General features: G+C 42.4%; 4 protein-coding genes across 6 annotated transcripts in view; 3 read left to right on the forward strand and 1 right to left on the reverse strand.

Moving 5' to 3' along the window:
• The window catches only part of LOC119022489 (putative C-type lectin domain family 20 member A), an 826,153-nt gene that overhangs the window by 695,475 nt on the left and 106,260 nt on the right, over nucleotides 1-24,418 (reverse strand). The gene's annotated exons all lie outside the window — the stretch shown is intronic.
• Nucleotides 1-24,418, forward strand: part of LOC119022462 (macrophage mannose receptor 1-like) — a 409,060-nt gene that overhangs the window by 305,589 nt on the left and 79,053 nt on the right. The gene's annotated exons all lie outside the window — the stretch shown is intronic.
• On the forward strand, nucleotides 1,918-10,041 carry LOC119022457 (NLR family CARD domain-containing protein 3-like). The gene is made up of 10 exons (XM_037103371.1): nucleotides 1,918-1,954; nucleotides 2,048-2,222; nucleotides 2,874-2,990; nucleotides 4,194-4,272; nucleotides 4,412-4,640; nucleotides 4,776-6,555; nucleotides 6,651-6,824; nucleotides 7,525-7,698; nucleotides 8,640-8,686; nucleotides 8,788-10,041. Exons 1-10 carry the CDS (start codon nucleotides 1,933-1,935, stop codon nucleotides 9,321-9,323), a joined length of 3,333 nt encoding a protein of 1,110 aa, XP_036959266.1. The 5' UTR covers nucleotides 1,918-1,932; the 3' UTR covers nucleotides 9,324-10,041.
• LOC119022456 (neural cell adhesion molecule L1.1-like) overlaps nucleotides 18,866-24,418 on the forward strand; it is a 37,502-nt gene continuing 31,949 nt past the window's right edge. For all 3 annotated transcript variants that reach the window (XM_037103368.1, XM_037103369.1, XM_037103370.1), the window contains exon 1: nucleotides 18,866-19,031. The gene's annotated coding sequence lies outside the window, so the exon portion shown is untranslated. The remainder of the gene's footprint in view (nucleotides 19,032-24,418) is intronic.

Below are 24,418 nucleotides of genomic sequence, written 5' to 3' on the forward strand. Positions count from 1 at the left end.
ATTTATTATAGCAGTAATTGACCATATTTTATATTTTATTCATTGTGTGCACACATGTAAATAAATATTCTCAATTAAGCAGTAAAAAGACAAAAATAAATAAATAAATAAATAAATAAGATCTTGTGTGAAATATGAGCACAACTTTATTATAAAGCTAACTGTTTGTTTCTGTGAGGAGGTGCAGAGTGAATGTTTCCCTGCTGAGTCAAATGATCAATAACAGCCAGTTCATTTGAATCAGGTGTGTCCATGCAAACACCTGAGCCGTGCAGAAGACTGATCAGCAGCTCCCTCCGGTGGTCAGACTGAGTAACTGCACACCATTTTCTATGAATAAGATCAAAATACATCCACTAAAATAAATAAATAAGCCGACATTCTGTCTGTGTTTTAGTGAGTAGCAGCAGAATGACGATTATGGGCATCATAATAGTAGATTTTATGGCAGCAGGTGTGTTGGATTGTAAAGGTGAGCCTGATAAAGAGAGTGTGTACCTCAACTATAGGATGGATTGTGGAGAAACACACACACACACACACTGATTTCCTGTAAATGGAGAGGGGCGGAGCAACACCCACCATGTGATACCGACTCATGAATCCAGGTGAGGAAGCTTCCAGTGAAAGTGTTCAGTGACTCCATTTTGACCTGGGAGAGCTGGAGGAGGAGCGCTGACGTCTGAGGCAGGTGAGTTAAAACAACATGTTCACTGTTTGAGGTGCAGCAGGTGGTTTTATTTAATCAAAATAATAAATAATATTTCACTTTCACTGAAGTGATTTCAAGGCTTTGAACTGCACTGTGACTTTTTTATTTTCTGGTCTTGTCTCTTTAAAGCGTCTCTGTTTTAACTTTCCTTTCTCTTATCTTGTCTTTTAATGATATTTTAATGCATCTGTGAAGCACTTTGAGTTGCCTTGTGTCTGAATTGTGCTTTACAAATAAAATGTGCCTTGCCTTATTGAACAGTATTGTATTGTGTTTTACTTCCTGGTCTCTCAGTTTCCTGATTCTTGCGTCCTGAGCTCACAGCCAGTTTCTGTTTCTCCTCTCAGACTGACTTCAGATCAGAAGATAAGTGTTTGTGAGGAGGAAGAGGAGGATGGAGCAGAACCTCCAGGGTCCAGATGTCGGTCTGTGAGGAGCGACCGGTCCAAACTCGGCCTGGAGCCTCAGACACAGTAAGAGAAACGAGGCCGACTCAATCAGACTCCAGGAGTTCTGCCAAGACTTCATCTTTAAGATCAAACTCTAGATGCCGGATCTGTTTATACTGTATTTAAGTACAGAGACACATGAACTCACATTAGTGCTACAGTAGTGAGCATTAACCAATTGATTAATTAATACATCATTAGTTAATGTTTATTGTATTGAGTAATATTAATAAAATCTTTATAAAATAATGTATAAATTAACATCTGAATTAACATGAACACATCAGTTCATGATTTTCAGATACATTATCTGTTAATGTTTATTACTGTATTAGATCATATGATCATATTCATGCAGCCTTCTTGTAAAGTGTCACCTGTTTGCACTCATGAGGTGGGTCAGAATAATAGAAACACGTCTGAATATGATGCAGTCCAACACAACACTAACACCAGTGTCAGTGAACACAGCTGTAGTTACCAGAGGACACCAGCAGGTGGAGCACTGGGGCCATAAGCTGAGACCCGCTCCGTCAACAGCTCCCTCTGCTGGATTCATACTTCATGTTCCTCTGTGTTAAAGGGAAGAGGAAGAAGGACAAGACCGTCATGTGAACGAAGTCTGTCACAGTTTGCTTTGTACTCAGCTGCCTGACTGTCTTTGTTTTTGTCTTTTTGTTTTGATTTTATTAAGAAAAGGCAAGTTAAGACTCTTTTTTTACTACATTTTCCTTCTTGGTGTGAAGGTAGCTCTCCTGGTCAGTTGTGGAGATGTCTGATGTCTGTGATCAGTGTAATGTATTATATTTTACTGGCTATCTCTATTTTCAGAGTAATGTATAATGTTTCTGGCACTGAAACTTTCAAATGAATGTCATGTGTTCAGGTGAATACGCTGTTTCTTCGTGTGTTTATCATGTGACTGAGAGGAGAGACGAGGAATCATGTGAGAGCTCTGTCAGCATGTTGTGTCTGTGTGAAGGTATGGAGTCTGCAGCCAATCAGTGTGAGGACGGACACACACGATGTGAGGAGCAGGACAGCCAGACTGACTCTCACAGGTGAGGTGACTCTCTACCTGTCTGAATCCTCTCATTGTGGCAAAGAATTTGATTCTTCATGTGAGACGAAAACATTTATCTGCATTAAACTACAGCCGGACAGTCGGTCGTATCATCAGTCATATTTAGTTTCATGATTAGGAAATACTAACACTTCCATAATGTTAGTAATTAAAAAAAGTTTGTCAGACCTGCATTCAGACATATTAGGCGTCATTTCACAGTCTTTTGTACAAGGAGACTTTCAAACCCAATCGGCAGAAAAAAATGTTTGCTGAGTGTGTTTCTGCAAAACCACAGAGAAGTTCAACCTGAATGTTTCTTTATGTTGCTACATTACATTTGTTTAGGTTGAATTTGGGTTGTCTATGCTCTGATTGATTGGGTGCATAAAAACTCTTGGTCAGGCTGAAGAAAAATGACTGAAAATGACCGAAGGTGGTGTAGCTCAAACTGTCATCCAGCTACCACCTCCACCTGCACGTCCTGATGTGAAGGTGACTAAGAATCATACAATGTGAACGTGATGTGCCGGGTTTGGTCCAGAAAGTGTGGTCTACTGTAACATTTACTGCTAATATTATATAATATTATAGGCTGGGCTGGACTCCCTCTAAACATGCGAGCTTTAACACATTTATTTTCCATCAGGATCCAGATGACACCTGACTGTGCTGAGCCTGATCCCAGCTGTGTGTCAGTGAAGAGTAACTGGTCAATGGAGAGTCCGCTGCACTTCGAAGATGGACGCCACCCTGTTGACCAAAGGTGAGGATTTCAGACATTGACAGGAGCACAGTAAGCACAATAACTGTGACAAGTGTTCAGTGATTAAGTCTCATTGTGACATCACTTAGTTACCACTATCTCTCTGAGGAGTTTGTGAGTCAGAGTTTGAATATATGCAAATAACGCTGGAGCACTGAGCCCAGGGCTGCTGTTCAGTCTGTGCTGGTGAGAATTTAAATGTTTCTCCTTGTTCAGGTTTAGCTGCAGAAAGAGCCGCAGTTAGTTTATGTATTCGCTCCATCATCTTTAATCTTGTCGTAGGTGATCCAGGATAATGTTGCTTTTTTTCGTTTGATTGCCTAGAAATTAGTTTTATTGCATTTTTAGTTATAAAATGTAATAAGAAATGTGTGAAAGAAATTGGAAATGCACAGCCTCAACAAGAGGCAAAATTGTACAGTATTTGTCCAAAGAATAAAACACATTAAAGTTATTTAACATGTGAATAAGAGAGAGCAGGGTCCGATGGCCCCACGGTGTGATACAAAATGCAATTAAATGCAAACAGCTGATTAACTGGAATATACTGTGTGCAGTAAATGTTTTAAATCACTGACAGGTTTTGTTGTGGGGTTTTGTTGGTACAGTACAGAATTTATTCATTGTTTCTGTCAGTAGGAAGTTGGAAAAATCTGAACCCAGCTGTATGACAATGAGGAGTAACTAGTCAGTGGATCATCCAGTTCTGTTCAAAGATGGAACCTGCTCTGTTGATCAAAGTTGAGGATTTAAAACTGAATTAAAACTAATTAAGGTTTTTTTTTTTTTAGACTCTCAAATCTGCTTCACAACCACACAGTCAAACACATTCTTTCAGAGATTCAACCAGCCTGATACAAGCAGATACTGTGCAGCTCCACTGGACCTCTTGTTGCCTTGCTCCTGAGCACCTCAGCAGTGGACAGTGAGGGAGGGAGAGCTGCATCGATGGGTTCGATCTGTTGGGACTGAGCCAAACTGACTGATGAGGCAAAACTACAAAACAATAAGCTCAAAGTTACGATCACCTGCAGACTGAGGTGCTGATTCTCAGTGGGATCAGCAGGACGAGTGAACATTTACTACTATAGAAAGTCATCTGGTTCACTGTTCACATCCAAGCATGACCTCATGGACACGCCTTGTGTTTCTCTCAGTGTGGACAGACATCATGTGAGTTAATTAGTCATTATCCCTCCACAGAGTGAACCAGGAGATCCCAGATGTTCCCAGTGGTCAGTCAGCCCAGCAGCAACAAACACACCTGGACTCTGTATTCACGGTCTGTACATCTACAGCAACTACTTTACATGTGCTCCATTCACAATAATCACCAAGCTGCACCTCTGTTCAACATGGATCTGATGTTTGAATCCATGCTCTTAGTTTCCTCATGTCAATCATATAAAATTATGTTCTAGCTGCTGGAGGAAGAAATTGTCACCTTTGTGAAGAACGAGCTGAAGAGGTTTCAGAGGGTTCTGAGTTCAGATTACCCAGAATGCTCAGAGAGTCAGTGCGAGGATGAGGAGGTGTTGGATGGTGAAGACGACAAGCAGATGAGGAGCAGCAGAGAGGCGTTCCTGAAGATCACACAGCACTTCCTGAGGAGAATGAAGCAGGAGGAGCTGGCTGACTGTCTGCAGAGCAGTAAGAGGGAACAATTTAACATGAGGAATAAATTGACTATTTACTAAGTTCTCAAGAGATGGAACAAAATATGTTCATATACTCAATGTAAGACATATTTGACTGACTGATCTTGTTTGTCTTGTGTTCATTCAGGACAACCTGCTCCAGTTTATCAGCTTAAACTTAAGTCTAACCTGAAGAGGAAGTTCCAGTGTGTGTTTGAGGGAGTCGCTAAAGCAGGAAACCCAACCCTTCTGAACCAGATCTACACGGAGCTCTACATCACAGAGGGAGGGACTGCAGAGGTCAATGATGAACATGAGGTCAGACAGATTGAAACAGCGTTCAGGAAATCTTTCAGACCCGAGACGACAATCAGACAAGAAGACATCTTTAAAGCCTCACCTGGAAGAGACAAACCAATCAGAACAGTGCTGACAAAGGGAGTGGCTGGCATCGGGAAAACAGTCTTAACACAGAAGTTCACTCTGGACTGGGCTGAAGACAAAGACAACCAGGACATACAGTTCACATTTCCATTCACTTTCAGAGAGCTGAATGTGCTGAAAGAGAAAAAGTTCAGCCTGGTGGAACTTGTTCATCACTTCTTCACTGAAACCAAAGAAATCTGCAGCTTTGAAGAGTTCCAGGTTGTTTTCATCTTTGACGGTCTGGATGAGTGTCGACTTCCTCTGGACTTCCACAACACTGAGATCCTGACTGATGTTAGAGAGTCCACCTCAGTGGATGTGCTGCTGACAAACCTCATCAGGGGGAAACTGCTTCCCTCTGCTCGCCTCTGGATAACCACACGACCTGCAGCAGCCAATCAGATCCCTCCTGAGTGTGTTGACATGGTGACAGAGATCAGAGGGTTCACTAATCCACACAAGAAAGAGTACTTCAGGAGGAGATTCAGAAATGAGGAGCAGGCCAGCAGAATCATCTCCCACATCAAAACATCACGAAGCCTCCACATCATGTGCCACATCCCAGTCTTCTGCTGGATCACTGCTACAGTTCTGGAGGATGTGTTGAAGACCAGAGAGGGAGGAGAGCTGCCCAAGACCCTGACTGAGATGTACATCCACTTCCTGGTGGTTCAGGCCAAAGTGAAGAACATCAAATATGATGGGAAGTCTGAGACAGATCCACACTGGACTCCGGAGAGCAGGAATATGATTGAGTCTCTGGGAAAACTGGCTTTTGATCAGCTGCAGAAAGGAAACCTGATCTTCTATGAATCAGACCTGACAGAGTGTGGCATCGATATCACAGCAGCCTCAGTGTACTCGGGAGTGTTCACACAGATCTTTATAGAGGAGAGAGGACTGTACCAGGACAAGGTGTTCTGCTTCATCCATCTGAGTGTTCAGGAGTTTTTGGCTGCTCTTCATGTCCATCTGACTTTCATCAACTCTGGAGTCAATCTGTTGTCAGAAGAAAAGTTTACAAGAAGAGAAGAATCTGCAAAGACAAACTTCTACCAGAGTTCTGTGGACGAGGCCTTAGATAGTCCAAACGGACACCTGGACTTGTTCCTGCGCTTCCTCTTGGGCTTGTCTCTGCAGACCAATCAGACTCTCCTAGGCGGCCTGCTGGCACAGTCAGGAAGTAGCCCACAGACCAATCAGGAAACAATCCAGTACATTAAGGGAAAGATAAGTACAGCTCTTTCTTCAGAGAAGAGCATCAATCTATTTCACTGTCTGAATGAACTGAATGATCGTTCTCTAGTGGAGCAGATCCAACAGTACCTGAGATCAGGACATCTCTCAACAGATAAACTGTCTCCTGCTCAGTGGTCAGCTCTGGTCTTCATCTTATTGTCATCAGAAAAAGATCTGGACGTGTTTGACCTGAAGAAATACTCTGCTTCAGAGGAGGCTCTTCTGAGGCTGCTGCCAGTGGTCAAAGCCTCCAACAAAGCCCTGTAAGGAGAAAGATTAATAAATATTTTAAATAGTCCATTTTCAACAGGAAAGAAATAAATCTGTGTACTTGTGTTATCTGTGTCACTGTTTTCAGATTGAGTGGCTGTAACCTCTCAGAGAGGAGCTGTGAAGCTCTGTCTTCAGTTCTCAGCTCAAAGTCCTCTAGTCTAAGAGAGCTGGACCTGAGTAACAACAACCTGCAGGATTCAGGAGTGAAGCTGCTGTCTGCTGGGCTACGGAGTCCACTCTGTGCCCTGGAAACTCTCAGGTTAGGATCATTGACCCACCATCTTAGGAGTGCCTGACTCTGCTTGTTAATCAAAAATAGACAACGAGGTGGAGCTGAAGTGAGCCTATTTAGTTAAATAAGCTAAATAGGCTAACAAGCTATCATAAAGAGAAGCGAATTTCAGAATGCCTTAGGGGCGATCACATAGAGACTTGTGTGGTCTCTCCAAGATGTAGATCTTTCCAAGCTGCAGTTGATAAACACTGCTGCCTGCTGGCATTTATTAAACATAATAAATGAGTTGTATTTCAGTTGAGTAGATGAAATGAGTTGAGTTATAGTGCTTGAAGTGGCTGGTAAATAAAACAGACAGAGAGGTATGGGCTAGGTACTGTCCAGCCAGGTTAACAAGACAAATTGACAAACCAACAGGGGAGAGATTGACTACAAGCTAGCACATCAGTTTAACTTTACTGTTAGAGACCACAAGTTTACCTGCCTTTTCTAACTGGAATTAGCTGAGGTGAAGCCGACCACACAGTTTGTATCTAGCTATCAGTCAATGCGGCCAAGTCTCTAATTATACATAACTTTAAAAGTTAACAAAACTGTAGGTGTTAGAATATTTAGCTTTTTTTAAATAATGCAGCAAGTGTAATGTTTGAATTAACAAAAAGAACTTGTGAACATAATGGATGAGGACACTGAGGACAACTTGTGTTGTTTTGTGTGATCGCAGGTTGTCAGGCTGTTTGATCACAGGGGAAGGCTGTGCTTCTCTGGCCTCAGCTCTGAGCTCCAACCCCACCCATCTGAGAGAGCTGGACCTGAGCTACAATAATCCAGGAGACTCAGGAGTGAAGCTGCTCTCTGCTGGACTGGAGGATCCAGAGTGGAGACTGGACACTCTCAGGTATGGGAAGGCCTGTTGAAGCTACAATCAGTCTTGGAGAGAAGAGAGAAGGCTGGAATCATTGTCACATTGTCAGGCCAGTTCACAAGACCCTGACACCCCAAGGTGACCTCAAACAACTGGAGCTGATAAATACTGACCACATCAGACAGTCAATACAGACAGAGGAACATTTTCTTGTTGCAGCATTGGGGAGTAGGACAGCAATGTAAACGTGTGGGCTCATGTCGAACAGTATTACATGGTATTTTAATGCAACTAAGCAAAAGTCAGTAGGAGCAGTGTCCCCCCTCCAATTGCAAAAGAATTTGTTTTTAGAAGTTTCTATTTCAGTATTGGCTCTTAGCCACAGGTTGTCTGACTGTAAATATGCTACGTTCATAGATACAGTCAGAAATTCACAGTTTCATTTTGAGAGCACTTGGAGGATCCTCTGTATGGAAGATATTTTTGGTCGTAATTAAAATTAAGAGTGAGAAAGTTGCACACGGCAATTTCCTCCACTGACTGCAGGTGGCACTGAAGAACCATCAGCTGATTGCCAACATGGTGTGTCAGAGTCCAAAGAGATTTATTTTTGGGGCCTCCAGATGATAAATGTTTCCGTCTCTGCAGATCTACGGAGCTTTTAAGCCTCTTTAAGCTTCTAGTTTTGGATTTTGCAGCACACCTCCATTTCCAGGAGCAGCTACTATCCTCTAAATAGCTCTGATTAAATCACTGTACACTACCTGCCCAGGAGAAAACCGCAGACAGACTTGGGCATGGACTAGGTGAACATAGTGAAACATTTACGTGAATTATCATGTTGACAGTAAATGGCCAATAAGAAGAAGCTCCACTCAATTAAAAGTATATCACCTGATTAATTATAACATATGAGAGCATGTATTGAGAATGTAATCTCCATGTTGAATGAGGATCTGCTGGACTTCTTTCAGGGTGGAGCCTTGTGGAGTCCAGTGGTTGAGACCAGCTCTGAGGAAGTGTAAGTATGATTTAATTTGATTGATGAAAACAAAGCACACACTGATGTCATCAGCATTAATGATAAATATCTGCTGCTGTGTCACGTCTTCTCTCAACCAGATTCCTGCGAACTCACGCTCGACACAAACACCGTAAACAGAAACATCAAACTGTCTGACAACAACAGGAAGATGACACATGTGGAGGAGGAGCTGCCGTACCCTGGTCATCAAGACAGATTTGACTGGTGTCAGCTGCTGTGTAGAAACAGTCTGACTGGTCGCTGTTACTGGGAGGTGGAGTGGAGAGGAGGGGCTTTTATATCAGTGAGTTACAGAGAAGTCAGCAGGACAGGAGACAGTGATGACTGTTTGTTTGGATTAAATGATCAGTCCTGGAGTCTGGACTGCTCTGATGTTGGTTACTATGCCTGTCACAATAAGATGGTGACAACCATCTCCTCCTCCTCCTCCACCTCCTCTGTCTCTAACAGAGTAGCAGTGTATGTGGACTGTCCTGCTGGCACTCTGTCCTTCTACAAAGTCTCCTCTGACTCACTGATCCACCTGCACACCTACAACACCACATTCACTGAACCTCTTTATCCTGGGTTTAGGCTCTGGTCTGGTTCCTCAGTGTGTCTGTGTCCTCTGTAGGAGGAAGAGTCGCCTCCTGTTGGAGAAACTTTCTCATAGATGACCAAATAGTTCAGTCTGTAGATGACCACACAACGCAGATGTTGCCAATACGATGACCATGTTTTCATAACTGCAGACAGCGCACCCTGCATTCATACAGTGCAAGGAGATTCTTTTCAAATGGACAGCAATGCCACCAAGACATGGAAGAGAATATAATATCCTATGTTTTTACATTTACATCGAGCAGTATCAAGACAAAACAGAGCAAATGCATGGCGACGAATAAGTGAGGATGTTGTAGCCAGTTGTGTGAAATATTCTGTTAAAAAAATGTGTCAGTTGTTTTTTGGTTAAAATAGATACTGACCCAGGACCAGAATCAGTTCAGCATTTAGAAGACAGTGACAAGATCACATCAGGAGCAAGATGTTGGTGCAGCGAGTTAAGTAGACTCACTGAGGAGAACATACCTTTACAATGTTCATGTGTTGTTGTTGTTGTTGTTGTTGTTGTTGTTGTTCTTCTTCTTCTTCTTCTTCTTCTTTATTTTTTTATTTTTTTATTACACTGTGTTCACTTGTTATTTTCACAGTAAGTCGATGTATTACTTTCTGTTTCTTGTCAGTTTCCTGGTTAGCTTTAGGCAACAAGTATACTTGGCATATGGTGTATTGTTTTTTTTATTAGGTAACATACTTAATGGTAAATGTCAATTAAAGGGCTTAAAAAAACAGGACGTTTTATTTTCTGAAAGATTTATCAGGATTAAAATCATTTATCTGCGATAGGCCCAGTTCACTAACATCATTAACACACTGACTGTGATTCTTCTCTCTGCCACACTTCCAAGAAAGAGCTGATCTTTAATTACAGGGTTGAGAGAGGAAACGCCTCGAACATGTGCAGAATGACGATTATCTGCTGTGATCGCTGCTGATTTCCAAGTTCTTTTCAAAATCATAAATCATAATATGTTGCAGTTCTACCATCTGATTATGTCTTGACACCAGATGAATACAAGTACATCAGGTTGTAATGGGAAATTAAATATGTTTAAGCAAAACTCTCGCCAAAATGCAACCTAGGCTTTTTTGTGAATGTATATGAGTCAAACCTTCATGTAAAAGCATAATCATGACAAAAGAGGCACTTTTGAGATTTACCATATTTTCGTTTTCGGGTCAAACTCATTTGGAACTACTGTCTTCCAGCAACAACTATCCATGTGATATCTCACGTGACTTTTCCGGCTTTTGATTTTAGTATTGTTTCTTACATGAGGCTCCTTTTTCAACTTCAAGGTCAATATTGTTTTTCACTAACAACAAAACAACAGATTGTCCGTGTATTTATATGGAACTAAACTTTAGGAGCGTTCCACCTTAACTGTCCTCCAGGTTACGTCTCATTCTGAGATCGACACTTCTTAAAGTGACACTTTTTAAAGGAACAGTTCACCCAAAAACTAAAACTTTAGTCATCCTCTCCTCCCTCCTGATGATTTAAAGTCGGGTGTCGTAGTCCACAGAACATTTCCGGAGCTTCACCGTACTTGCTACTTGCTGACCATAGTCTGCTCCGTTGTGCACAATTCTTCTACAGTCCGACACAAACCTTTCCTCACTTCAAGCTCTCACAGACGTGCTGCTGTATGTGGTCGGGATTCTCGTCATCGTGATCATCTTGGGGCTGGTGCTGACCGTAATCTGCATTCAGAGGACACGCAAACTTGATCGTGAGGCAGCACCTGCAACTTCCCTTTTCTTACTCAGTGTGAGGTGTGTGTGTGTGTGGTTGGTGTCTTATCGGTGGCTGTTTCCTGTTTGTTCAACCTGAGCAGTCAAATGTGCACTTTGAATAATTTGTCATGACAACAGAGAGAAACATTTCATCTGCTCCACAGGCTCGAGGACCGCGGGAAACTCCGGTGGCACAAACATGGAGATGACTTCATACCACTCTTGTTTACTGTCAACGCAAATTCAATGCAAATGTGATGCAAATCACGCTGATAAATGAGGCTGTTCAGTTTCAGGTCATGGTGATTCTAAGTGCTGCATCGTAGTCAACTGGATGTTTCAGTGTCTTGTCCAAGAGGCTTCTTCAGTTCTAACTCACTGGAGGGGAGTTGCAGGGGTTTAAACTCGGTGTGGGAGTGTCCTTACAGAGTCGTCAAGGCCACTTGTGGGTTGTTGTCATGTGGGTTGCTATGGCCAGGTGAGCCCAGGTGTGAATGGTTGTCTGGGGAGAGAACTCAGTGCTGCATTGAAGGTGGCTGATAAGTAGCTCCAAATAGCTCTGAATGCATTTCCTATTACTAAACTAGAAGAGTCTAGAAAGACGTAGAGCTGAATGATCCGGCCCATCGGACTGGAACCGTCTCTGTTTTAACTTGAGAGCGTTTCCTCTATTTAACTAACTTAACCCCCAGCAGACTTCACTTTGACTGAGTGTACAGAACATAAAAAAGCAGTTACAGTGAACAGAAACCAGATGGCATCCGCTCCTAAAAGAGTCTGTACTTCAGTTCAGTTCTCATTATCTGTAAACTTCTGTTTGTGATTTCTGTCTTTCAGATTGCGCCCTGTGAGAACTGTCCCCCTACGAGAGCCTTGATCCAGTCGGCATGGATCCGAACCAACTACTCGGTGCTCACAGAACATGACTGATACTGTTTGCGGTACTGGAGTAGTCCAGCTTGGAAAAAAACAGCATTACCTGCAGCAGGTTTTCCGTTATGCCATGTGTTTGTTGTAAAGCTGGAGCTGTTCCTCATGTGGCTGTTGTGTTACTTCTTTGTAATGATCAATTCTTGTTTGCTTTTTTTTTTTTTTTACTAAATGCTTTGCTAGCTGTCTTTTAACTTCCATATTTGTGTCTTTAAATGAGAATTTAAAAAGTCATAATCATAAGATCTAGAGTCAGAACCATTCTGTAAAAGTATGGGGCACTGATTGTAAAGTTGCACATGCTATGTTTAAAAAAAAATTATGAAATTTTAATTTTGACCAGATTTACAGCAATATTTGTGAACTTTGTGATATTTACCTCTTGTATAATATAATTTAAATATTAAATCTAATTAGAAAATGTAAATCCAAACGTTAAATATTAAAGGTCCCATATTATACTGTTTTCATCAATTTCACACAGCTGTCAGAGGTCCAACGGCTCTGTATTCGATATGCATTGCCCCAAACCCACCCCTGGTCCTGAACTTCAGCTGTCTACAGTCGCTCTACAGAGCTCTATTCAGAGCAGTCTGTTTCGGTGCCTGCACCTTTAAATGCTAATGAGCTCCGTCTGTCCACGCCCACTTGGAGAGCCCTTCCTGCTACGTCACTCTCAGGGAGGGGAGGCCCCTTGCCTTAGCAGTTAGCATGCGCTAATGTTTACGTGGATGTATATATGTATCGCTGTGGCTCGCGGAGATTTATTCCTTCAACCGAACCAGTTTGACCCAGAACCGGACCCAGAAGGAGAAGCTGCTGAAGAAGTACAGACTCTGTGGCTGCGGCAGGACGTTTCAGAATGGTTAGTGTGTCTGTATAATGTTAGTTTGTTCGTATGTGTTGTTACAGTTACTGCCGTGAAGCTAACGGCTAACAGCTAGCGAAAGCTGTGTTTGTCTCCAAACTCTTGGACACTGTTCGCATCGTCTCTGTCTCCAGTCTGAACATGTTTCCAGACTTTTTACTGTGACAACAAAGCTCCATCGTAATATTATTAACATTAAACTCGCTTCAAACGCCATTACATAGCGGACCGAAGCAGAGCTAACTAGTTAGCCAGTTTCCAGCTGACTTCACCAGACTCGTAGCAACTATAAATACTATCAAACCGCGGCGACACTTCTCGGTGGCTCGGTGCAGTTTGCTGGGTCCGGTATGGTTGGTACTGATCCTTTACGAGGGTCAGTGTCGAGGCAAAGCAGCTTTGTACTGACCCTCGTTACTGAAGCAGTCCGACGTGAAGCGATTAGCAAACACACACAAGCTAACAGAACCGCAGCCGCCATGTTGTCTTAAAATATGAAACACAACCACTGTCTCCTGTTGTTCTGTAGCTGGGACAGAATATAGACACTGATGTTGATTTATACAACCAACAACAGCGATTTGTGTGTCCAGTTCTGTGAAACTCTGCTGTCTCACTGCTGGACACACCGACTTTCACCTCGGGGATGAAGCCTCCTCTCAGATATCTCCTGTCTCCGCTCAGAGGAGGCGGGACTATGATAATGACTCCTTTAGTTACGTGACAACAGGAGCAGAATCTGACCAGCCTGTAGGAGCTCCGTGGTACCAGTGGGGCTGCAGAGATGCAGGAATCACTGGTTTTCATTATTCAGGGAGTTGGCAGGCTCAGAGAGGACCAGCTTATATATGTAGAGACCAGAGAAAACCTGTTTTTTATTATATGGGACCTTTGAATCTAAAAGTTAAATGTCAAATCTAAATCTATAGATACATTTAAATATAAAGGCTACATTTAAATACAAATGTTTAATCTAAATCTAATGATAAATTTATATACAAATGTTTACAGACATTCTTTGGGCTAAAATGAATGTCATCATGTTGAAGGAAGTGTTGTTCAGAGAGAGTCCTGGAGGTGGCGACATTAACACACATACACACACACAACAACTGAAGTGTGTGTGTGTGTGTGTGTGTGTGTGTGTGTGTGTGTGTGTGTCCAGTTTCTCCAGTAACCTTGTCGACATTTCTCTGTCCAGCAGCCGCTCGCTCACATTAGTCGTCTCTCTTTGCCGATAATCGATGAAAACGACCGAGTTTGTTCAAACTGTTCGATGTGAGTCCTCGGAGTGTTTCCCACGTCAGATCGTACTGATATTTCATCAGGGCATCGTGAGGCAGAGGTGTTGGCGGGCTGCTGTTTGTATTGATTACCTGTAAGACTCATCTGTAAATCACATGCAGGGACACGAGCAGGAGCGGATCAGAACCGCTGTAGTCTGAGTGCAGGAGTGACTTTAATCATCACCAGCATGAGACTTTCACTGTCCTGGTGCTGTGGTTCTGTATCTGAGGAGGAAGTTGATGCTGGACCGAACAATCATCACCTTCATGACACCAGCTCATCAGAACTGGACCTCCTGAGAGGGAGGACAGTTGATCTGTGTCGCTTTATGAGACAACAGTGGTTTGATTAGGATGAGAGGAGGAACAGTTTGGCCATTTTGGGAAATATGCTTGACGTTTTTGTTTATAAAAAATAAAGATATCAGATTAGTTTTTTTGTCTAGTTTGTAGGATTTAGTGGCATTCAGTGGCAGTGTGGTTTCTATGGAAGCACTTTTCGAAAAAAGGAGCCTTTGCCTTGATAAAAAAGTCATAAAGGTCAGAATTATGAGTTTAAATGTGAGTTAAAGGTCATAATTCTGAGACAAAAAAGTCATATTTCTGGGTCAGGATTATGAGCTTTAAAGACAGTTATGGCATTAAATGTCATAATTATGAAATAAATAAAATTATAAGTCAATCAAGGAATGAAAAGCCATAATTATGGGATAGCAAACTAAATTAAGAGATTTAAATGTAAAGTTGTTAAATTTTACATTTTCCTGTCAACACCTTTTTACATTAAGCTTATTTATTGTTATTTCATTTTTTTTGTTTCGTCGTCTCCAGCGGTTGAGCTCTGCCTCGTTTCACCTTCGTCTTCGGTGTCCTCTCAGTTCTTCGCTTCAGGTGATTGCGTCACCGATGACATCATTAGTATGAATGTTATTAAGCTTCTCTGCCAAACGATCCTCCTCAGCCTGCACATCCAACCGGTTTCTCTTTGGTTCCGATCTTTGTGCTAAGCTACGTTAGCACAGTATCTGAAGAGTTGCTGAAGGACTCAGTTTAAATGGTCACATATTAGACGAGGATGAAAACCTTTGATGACATGAAGGTTTAAAGACATTAGGAAATGAATAAAGCTGAACGGTGTGTGTGTGTGTGTGTGTGTGTGTGTGCAGCAGAGTGTGTTTTACAGGGAGAGTAAGGGCGGCGGCGGGTGGCAGGATTCATAAGCCTAATGGGTCTAATTGCCTTACAGGATTTATTGATGTGTAATTAAATAAAAGTGTTAACTCTCATTCATCTTTTCATTTCTCTCCTCTGTTTAACTCTTCGAATCTCTCTGTAGGACAGGTCGTCGTACAAGGTGTGTGTGTGTGTGTGAGGGAGAGAGAGAGAGAGCTGCAGTTTCTTGGTGTTCTGTATTCCAGTCATATCGGCTGAGTCACACTTACGGTAAACTGTATCCATATGCTGTGTGTGTGTGTGTGTGTGTGTGTGTGTGTGTGTGTGTGTGTGTGTGTGTGTGTGTGTGTGTGTGTGTGTGTGTGTGTGTGTGTGTGTGTGTGTGTGTGTGTGTGTGTGTGTGTGTGTGTGTGTGTGTGTGTGTGTGTGTGTGTGATGACATGTCCCAGACGATGCCAGACATGAGACAAGGACATGTGAGATGAGAGAGAAGATGCTCATCTGCTGTATTGATCACTGCATCTTAACACACACACATGCACACACACACACACACACACACACACACACACACACACACACGTACAGGTTAAGTGAATTATGCCTTAAGTGAGGGAAGACACTGAGATGGAGGAAAGGGTGGAGGCAGAGGGAGAGACAAAGACGACCTGCAGGAGGTGGAGGAGATAATGGAACTGCTGTCTGCTGGAGAGGAAACTTAATTTGCTGAGCAGCAGATCAGAAGATGAAAATGAAATCGAGGGCGATTCAGGAAGGTTTCTGTCTCTAAAGGCCACTGTGTTCTCAAACAATCCCTCTTTTTATTTCCAGACCGGTGACCCGGCTCTGTGGATGACAGCTGGTCCACAACGAAAAACATCTCAAAGTTCACGTGAAGTCAGAATCGATGTTAAAGTGTTTTTATCACTCAGGGGCGGATTCAATGTTCTTTATCGTCCACAGGGGAAACTCATCCCTCTCAGGTCAGCACTGAACAATAAATAACATCAAAACAACACAACTTTACAAGATAAATACCACTGAGTCTGACAGTTATTATACTTGAACTGTAAGTACACTCCACACAGAGTTTAAAGCCGGTCAGTCAGAGCTGAAGAAGCCTGTCTGATGGAGGAGAAACACGTCCGGCTGCCGACGATGAAGTGCTGAGAATTACTTCATGAACAGATGTTAGTTTGGTGCTCAGGACTTTACATTGTTTTATTTTAATAGATGAGTCTTTGAAACATATAAACACTGTCGTCAGGACGTCATTATGAAGTCGCTGCTCTTCTTCTTTGCTGTTGCAGCTCGTTACCTGACGGAGCGTCGAGCTGCTCTGATCGTCTTCAGGTGTCTGTGGTTTATGTGTTGATCTACTGCAGCTACAGTGAAGGATTACTATTGTTAGACTGCTGGTTTGTGTTGATGATAATAATTATAATTACAATAATGATAATGATAGAGGAGGAGGGACAGTCTCACACACACACACACACACACACACACACACACACACACACACACACAAACTGGTCAGTGTGTATGCACCGTCCTGCCAAAGAGAAACCCTTAAACACAGACACTCTCCCCGTCCATCTGTCCTCTCTCACACATTTGTCTTTCTGTATTTCACACTCTCACACACACAAAGGAAGAGCAAGCGTGTTTTGGCCATTGAAATGCCACTTTAGTGTCGCCGGCCTTTACAGTCTGGATAGAAGAGAACAAAATTTCCATTTAGAGAGGAAGACGAGGAGGAGGAGGAGGAGGAGGAGGAGGAGGAGGAGGAGGAGGAGGAGGAGGAGGAGGAGGAGCCTTGCGGGAAGAGCATCCAGAGAGACAGACGGTGAAGTGGATTCAAGTGTAAGCAAGTGTTGTCTCCTGCTGTCCCTCCTCTCACCTGGTCTTTTTGAATCAGCATCAGTGGTTTAAAAATAATAAAATGTCCAACATGTTTTCATGGAAATTAACCAGAGAAGATATTTGTGGAATATAACATTAGCATTGTAATATGAATATAGACATAACTTTGATTAATAACAGTAGCAGAGGGCACAAACACCTTCCATGAAAACCTGCGAGATGAGAAAACCAGGAAGTCTGTAACTGAGGGATCATTCAGGGCCAACCAGCAGGATGAATGTGAGCTTTATGTTTGTTTATGTCTCATTTTCTGTTTCTCTCTACTCTCTTCAGGTTGAGGCATGAAAACATCTGGAGATGATCCGACTTCCCGTGAAAAACAGCCGGATGTCCCAGAAGCTGGAGGTAATGAAGAACAAATACTCTGTTACTGAACTCCATCTGCATCTGAACACAAACACCTGAACTTTCTCCTCCTCACAGCTTCAGAACAGCCTCGTTACTTTAGTTTGATGCATTTTCAGCTGCAGCGAGACGAGACAAAGACGTAAGAATCCGTAAACAGACAGAGAGGGAGGCTGGAATGTGGAGAAAAGGTGTGTTAGTGTCTCGTATCTGCAGAGAGTTTCTGATTTTCTCTCTTTGTTGCTGCTCGGGACGCTTTACCAACCCAACATGTGTCTATTTGACGTCCTGGGAATGAGACTCAACAATCAACTGTCTTTGTGGTGCGTTCAGGAACAGCTGGGACAAAATCCTACTGATTCTACCTTTAACTTTAATAGTCTTTGAATTCTATTAATATGACGTGAGCTTCAGTTAGCTTTGAGCACAAATGTCCTTCATTCTGAATGATATAACAGAAATTATATTATATTATATTATATTATATCATATTATATTATATTATATTATATTATATTATATCATATTATATTATATTATATTATATTATATTATATTATATTATATTATATTATATTATATTATATTATATATGTATCAAGATTTTGAGGACCCAGAGAAAAGTCTGCTTGAACATGGAAATATCGCCAATATTTCCATTCTTTTCAGCTACCCCCTTTTTTGTAATAAATTAACACAACATGCTGGTGATAATAATAATTATTACTAACTTTTGTTTGACTATTCCACCCACACACTGGCTCAGCTCTTATTAAACTGAGGAAGTTTGTATTTTGAGTTTCGCACCAAATAAATAAAAACACATTTTACAGGATCAAAATATTAAAATGTCGCCTTCTGTCGACAGAGTTGATAAACTGTAACTTCAGTTTAAACTCATTCAAGCGTTAAACAGCAGTCCCTCATTGATGCTGTAATTAGTTTTTATATTTTAATTTGGCCAGCCAGTATAAAAGCAGATTTTATTCAGTGATGTTCTTCCAACCAGCTGGTCACCAGTAAGACAAGAAAACCAGCACAGAGAGGAGACAGAGAGGGATGGAGGGAGGTAAAAATAGAGGAGGAGGATGAGGAGGGGGGGTAAGATGGAGGTAAAGGAGAAGGGAGGGGCAGGGAGGTGCCAGGGGAATACAGAGGGAGAGAGAGAGAGAGAGAGAGAGAGAGGCTGCAATGAAAGACGCTGATGTCATCTCTGTGAAGCAGCCAATCAGAGAGCAGCAGGGAGGGAAGAAGGGAGGGAGGAGAGGCAGAGCTCAGAAGGGTGTGTTTTATGTTCCACTGCAGCATCAGTGCAAAAAAAAGGAGAGAGAGGAAAAAAGACACGACTCAGTGGACGGGAAAGAGAAAATAAAGACAGAGAAGAAGAAGAAGAAGAAGAAGAAGAAGAGGAAGAGAGCGTGACGAGAAGACAGAGAGAGACGTGACACCTGCAGAGGTAAGATGACAACAATAGCATCCCACCATGCTGCTCGTGTCTGTGTGTGTGTGTGTGTGTGTGTGTGTGTGTGTGTGTGTGTGTGTGTGTGTGTGTGTGTGTGTGTGTGTGTGTGTCAGTGGGCCGGAGGGCGCGATGATGTCTTACATAATACGATGGCAGGTATGAACAACTGTGCAGGGTGAGCGCTGAGCTGTGTGTGTGTGTGTGTGTGTCACTGTATATACATGTATGTATATGTGTGTTTGTGTGCGTGTGTGTATGCGTGTGTGTGGGTGTGTGAGAGAGATTACATCCTCCTCTGTCTGCTCTCACTGTCTGCATCCGTCTTTTGATAACTGAAAAGAGAAAAAGACGAACTGACCCTTTAGTGTGTGTTGGTGTGGATGGACGTGGAGGCTGTGTGTGTGTGTGTGTGTGTGTGTGTGTGTGTGTGTGTGAGTCAGTCTTCAGGGAGTGTCTCACTGACTTGATTCAGCTTTTTCTTCCACGTCATCTGCAGCGGCATGTTTTTATGAATATTGGATGAAACGCAGCACTACACAACATTATCATGCTCAATTATTCACGGCTGGTTTGTAGCTTCGCCTCCTTTCACGATGAAACTCTCAGGGCCCGGTTCTGTCTGGGCTGATGTCGGTTTTCATCCTTGTGCTGCCAGTGAAATCATGGATATAAACAGCGCCATGTGGTTCCCTCCACCGCCTGGTGCTGAGGACAGAACAGGAGAGTTGTGTTTCTGTGGGAGTGGGTGGTGTTTTTATTGTGTTACGGAGTCCCACAGGGCAGCGACCTGGACGACCTCACCTGTCACGTTTTATGATTTGATGTAAAGCTCCAGCTAACAATTATTTTCTCTATTGATTAACCTGCTGGTGACCTTCTAAAAGGAATAGTTCACCCATAAATAAAAACACAGTCATCATCTCCTCCCTCCATGTTGACTAAAGTTGGATGAAGTGTCGTAGTCCACAAAACATTTCTGGAGCTTCACAATAAAACAGAGTTGCTGCATTCTGCTAAACAACCGAGACCAAGACTAAAATACTGAATTAGCACTTCCTGTTTGCAGTGAACTCATCTGCAAACAGTCTGAAGAAAACATAATGTTTCTCAGGCAGGTTCTGCACATGTAAGGAGCGTCTTCTTTTAGATTTTTAAGCAGATTTACAGACTCATCCTCTCCTCGTCCTGATGATATAAAGTCAGGTGAAGTGTTGTAGTCCACAGAACAGTTCTGGAGCTTCACAGTAAAACAGAGTTGTATCATTCTGCTCAACAACTGAAGCTGCTGGAGACTGGATTTAAAACAGGAAGAAAACAAACATTAGATGTTGCCATACCGCCCATCTAATGGGATCACAGTCTCCAGAAGCCCTGAGATCACAAAATCCAGAACTGTTCTGTGGACTACGACACTTCACCTGACTTTATATCATCAGGAGGAGGAGACGATGACTTAGAAATCCTCAAAAGAAGACGCTCCTCACATGTGCAGAACTTGCCTTAGAAACATCATGTTTTTAAATTTTTTTCAGTATCACAGTAACTCAGTGACAGTTGTCTGAACATCCACATGTTCACTGCAAACAGGAAGTGCGAACAGTTAATTCGGCACAGTTTTAATTGAGTTTTTGAGTATTTCAGTTATTTCTTGGTTGTTTTAACCCTGTTTTATAAACCAGCCTCCAGCTACTTCAGTTGTTCAGGAGATAATGACTGAATGTATGGATGAACTGGTCCTTTAACTTAAATGGAAGTCATTAGAGTGAATACCTCCACTAAGGCCTAATAGTTGCCTTTAATTCAATCTAACCTTGTCAATATCAAATAGAATATATTTAAATCCACTAGATCAGGGTTCTCAGTTAGATCCATATCAAACTGTAATCACCCAGAGAGAGCAGCCAGTGAAATCTATAGTTTTTTCTTCAACATCAATACATTATGTCATGGAAATTAACAAAAAAATTCAAAAAAGCAGCATCTGCCAATGAAAAACGACAGTTGGAGGAGAAAAAAAATCCTGGATGAGACTTTTTATCTGGATCCACACCAAAAGTTAATGGGGTTTATTGTAAGCCAAGACTCATCTTCTGTCCAAGTTTGGTGGGAATCCGTTTGGTAGTTTTTGTGTAATCCTGGTCACAAACCAACAAACGAACAAAGACAGGCGATAACACAACCTCCTGTGCTGAGGTAATCCAATTTATCCTCTTTGTTTGTAAAAATCTGAAAAGATCAAAAAGACTTTACAGCCTAAGATGTTGTTGTTAAACGTCAAATATATTCACTTTACTGTCGAGTTTGATGGAGAAAAACATCAAATCTTCACATGTGAGAAGATGGAACTGATTAATTTTCTGCTACTTGACTAAAGTTTTCAGCTCTGACGTTTATTCACATGACGACAGACAAACCGACATGTTTCATTTCCTTCTGTCTCTGCCCGGTGCGTCCGTCCCTTTCATGAGTTTCACCAGGTTTCTGTTTGACTGTTTATTCCTGAATTCCTCTTTTCACTCATAGCAACACGTCTGTCTTCTCTTCTGTCGTTTACATTGTGGGGTTTTCTCACCACGACTGCTTTGGCAGTGGAATCACCTCAAATTAGGCCAGAACCAGAGAGGAGGAGGAGGAGGAGGAGAGGAAAGTTGATCAGAGGGGGAGAGATTGAAAGAGTCAGAAAGAGATGAAAGTTGAGGTTTATCAAAGGGGAGGAGGAAAGATTTAGCCCCAAAAAAGAGCAGGGGAAGCCGAGGGAAAGAGGGAATGTGACGGAGAGAGGGAGATGAAAAGAAAGCCTGGACTGGGAGTAGGATGAGAGAAGAGGAGGAGGAGGAGGAGGAGGAGGAGGAGGGAAAGTTAGGATGTGGCGTAGGAGGATTTTTTAGTCCAACGTTTGCTCTTACCCCCCTCTTCCTCCTCCTCCTCCTCCTCCTCCTCTCATGCTTGGCAGTAGTCAAGTTGACTGAAACCATCTGGTGCTATTTTATGTTAGCACATCTTTTGTACCTCGACTCCAGACAGACAGACAGACAGACCAGACGACACACATGCGGTTCACATGAGGCGGAGAGTAATTTCTTTAAACAATGGCTCCTCCATTTTACACGTGGAGAAACAGGAGCTAACGAAGCTAACGGTAACAAAGCCGCCGATGAGAGGACTCTGCAGAACGTCCTGCCTCCTGATATGTCTGCAGGTCCGGCTGGGAGACGTAGCTTCGCCTCGCCGAGCTGAGAGCAAACAAAATAAACTCATAAAATCAGCCAACAGGGCCACTTAGCTCACCGAGCTGCCGCCCAGCATCATTTTGTCATTTCATACTGACGAAAAGCCCCAAAACACATTAGTGGAGGCTGAATTATTGATACTGTGGCGTTTGAGTCTTTGATGCAGTCACATGTTTCAAAATTCAGCTCACATCTTCCATTAAAAACATGAAATGATTGTTTTTCACACTTTATACTCATCTGTGAGCATTCAAGGGACGATGACATTAAAAAGAAGGTAGACAGTATTTAGTTTGAGGTGAAAGTCAGATACTTTTAGAACTCATATCATTGTTTAAATCTGCCGACTGACTCTGTTATTATTAGGATAGTTTCCCCATTACAACTATTAAGAAGACAGACGGAGATCTTCCACTCTGTCTTGTATCTTTTCTGGTGTTTATCTTGAACTTGAATCACGACTGCTTCTCTCTGACATGTTGAACCTGCTGTAAGCAGACAGACTGTCTGACCTCCCGGTAGCGTTTAGATTTGTACGATAGCGTGCGCCGTGAGAGGACAACATGAATCTGACTTGTCCTGGCAGCTCTATAGAGTCAGTAAGAGTCCCAGGAGAGAGGTTGAGGATGCAGTTTGGAGCCAGACTAAAAGCTCCGAGCTGGAGGACGGCGGGTCGGAGGGAAGTCTGGGCCCAGAAAATGAGATTAGTCTGACTTTTGCTCTTTCTCAGTTCCTCTCCATCTCTGATTCCTCAGCGTTTCTCATTGTGGCCTTTTTCTCATCCATCTTCATCCATCTCTCTCACGCCCCCACTCCCTCCCCTCTGCTCCCTCTTTCCTCTCTTTTGGCCTTTTCTTCCTCTGTCTTTCCCCTTGTTTTTCCATTTCTCCTCCACAGAATGAGGCCTTTGTGTTGAGAAATGAGAGGAATGCCCCTCTTCTTCTTCTTCTTCTTCTTCTTCTTCTTCTTCTTCTTCTTCTTCTTCTTGTTTCCCTCGCAGCTCTTCTTCCTAATGTCGTCTCCCTCCCCCTGTGTGTGCGTGTGTGTGTGTGTGTGTGTGTGTGTGTGTGTGTGTGTGTGTGTGTGTGTGTGTGTGTGTGTGTGTGGCGGGTCGGGGGTGCATCCATTAGCTGGGATTAGAAACTGTAGGAGGGTCTTAACAGCCTCTCTGTGTTTGGGGCTTTAATCTCCTCAGAAACAGCTAATCTAACTTCAGTGGCTTCATGTACAGTGCACATGTGTGAACACTAACACACACACAAACACACACACAACCACACACACTTCCTCCTGCAAATATGTGACTTGTGTCTGTTTTTCTGGCCGTTGCGGTTGAACTGTGACAGGAGCTCATTCATGGACGGACCACAAACACAGAGGACACTTTATGGGCCGAATATGTGACAACAATATCATCAGTCAGTCGAGTGACAAACGATCACATGGTGCTCAATAAATCTGACCGTAACACACACAGAGTTCAGTGACCAGCGGCCGACTGATAAACGACAGAAGTCTGACTCACACCGTCCGAGTGTTTCCACGGACGATGACTCGGGTCGATGGGAATCTCTCAGTCCGTTAATCGTTTTGATCAGAAGCTCATTTTAATCCATCTCATCCCAGTCTGATCAATATTTGTCATAACTTATTTAAGAATAAAGACTCACACGAAACACACATCCTGTAGAGATCAATCCATTATTTGACTGACGTAAAACGTATCAGCGAATATTCTGATCGTCCAGTACAGATGGACAAAATAATGTATTGACCATTATTTGGATCTTTATCAATCTAAGATATCAGATATTCTCTGATTCCAGCTGCTAAATGTGAGAGACTGTTTCTTTTCTTTGACTCATATTTTAGTAAACTGAATATTTTTACTTTACCTTCGATGAAATCAGCAGATTAATCAATAATGAGTCGTCACTTTTCAGACGTGTTACAGTTAAAATGTGTTTAAGAAATTATTCAACTATCAATCAGTTGATGGACAGAAAATTAAAAGTTTTAATTATCTCTTTAAGTCATTTTGAGCAAAAATATCACAAATGTGATAAATTCTAGTTTTTATTTGACTCATTATAAACAGAATATATTCAAATTTTGATATTTAGATGATGTCACCTTGGATATAATCAGCAG

Source organism: Acanthopagrus latus, chromosome 7, assembly GCF_904848185.1.
Source record: "Acanthopagrus latus isolate v.2019 chromosome 7, fAcaLat1.1, whole genome shotgun sequence".
In the NCBI taxonomy this organism is placed as follows: domain Eukaryota; kingdom Metazoa; phylum Chordata; class Actinopteri; order Spariformes; family Sparidae; genus Acanthopagrus; species Acanthopagrus latus.

Excerpts from the sequence above, each read along its gene's own strand:
- LOC119022457 (XM_037103371.1), top strand. The coding sequence starts at position 1,933 with ATGTCTGATGTCTGTGATCAGT. Across the intron at positions 2,991-4,193 it reads CGCCACCCTGTTGACCAAAG|AGTGAACCAGGAGATCCCAG; the intron begins GTGAGGATTTCA and ends ATCCCTCCACAG. Across the intron at positions 4,641-4,775 it reads GGCTGACTGTCTGCAGAGCA|GACAACCTGCTCCAGTTTAT; the intron begins GTAAGAGGGAAC and ends GTGTTCATTCAG.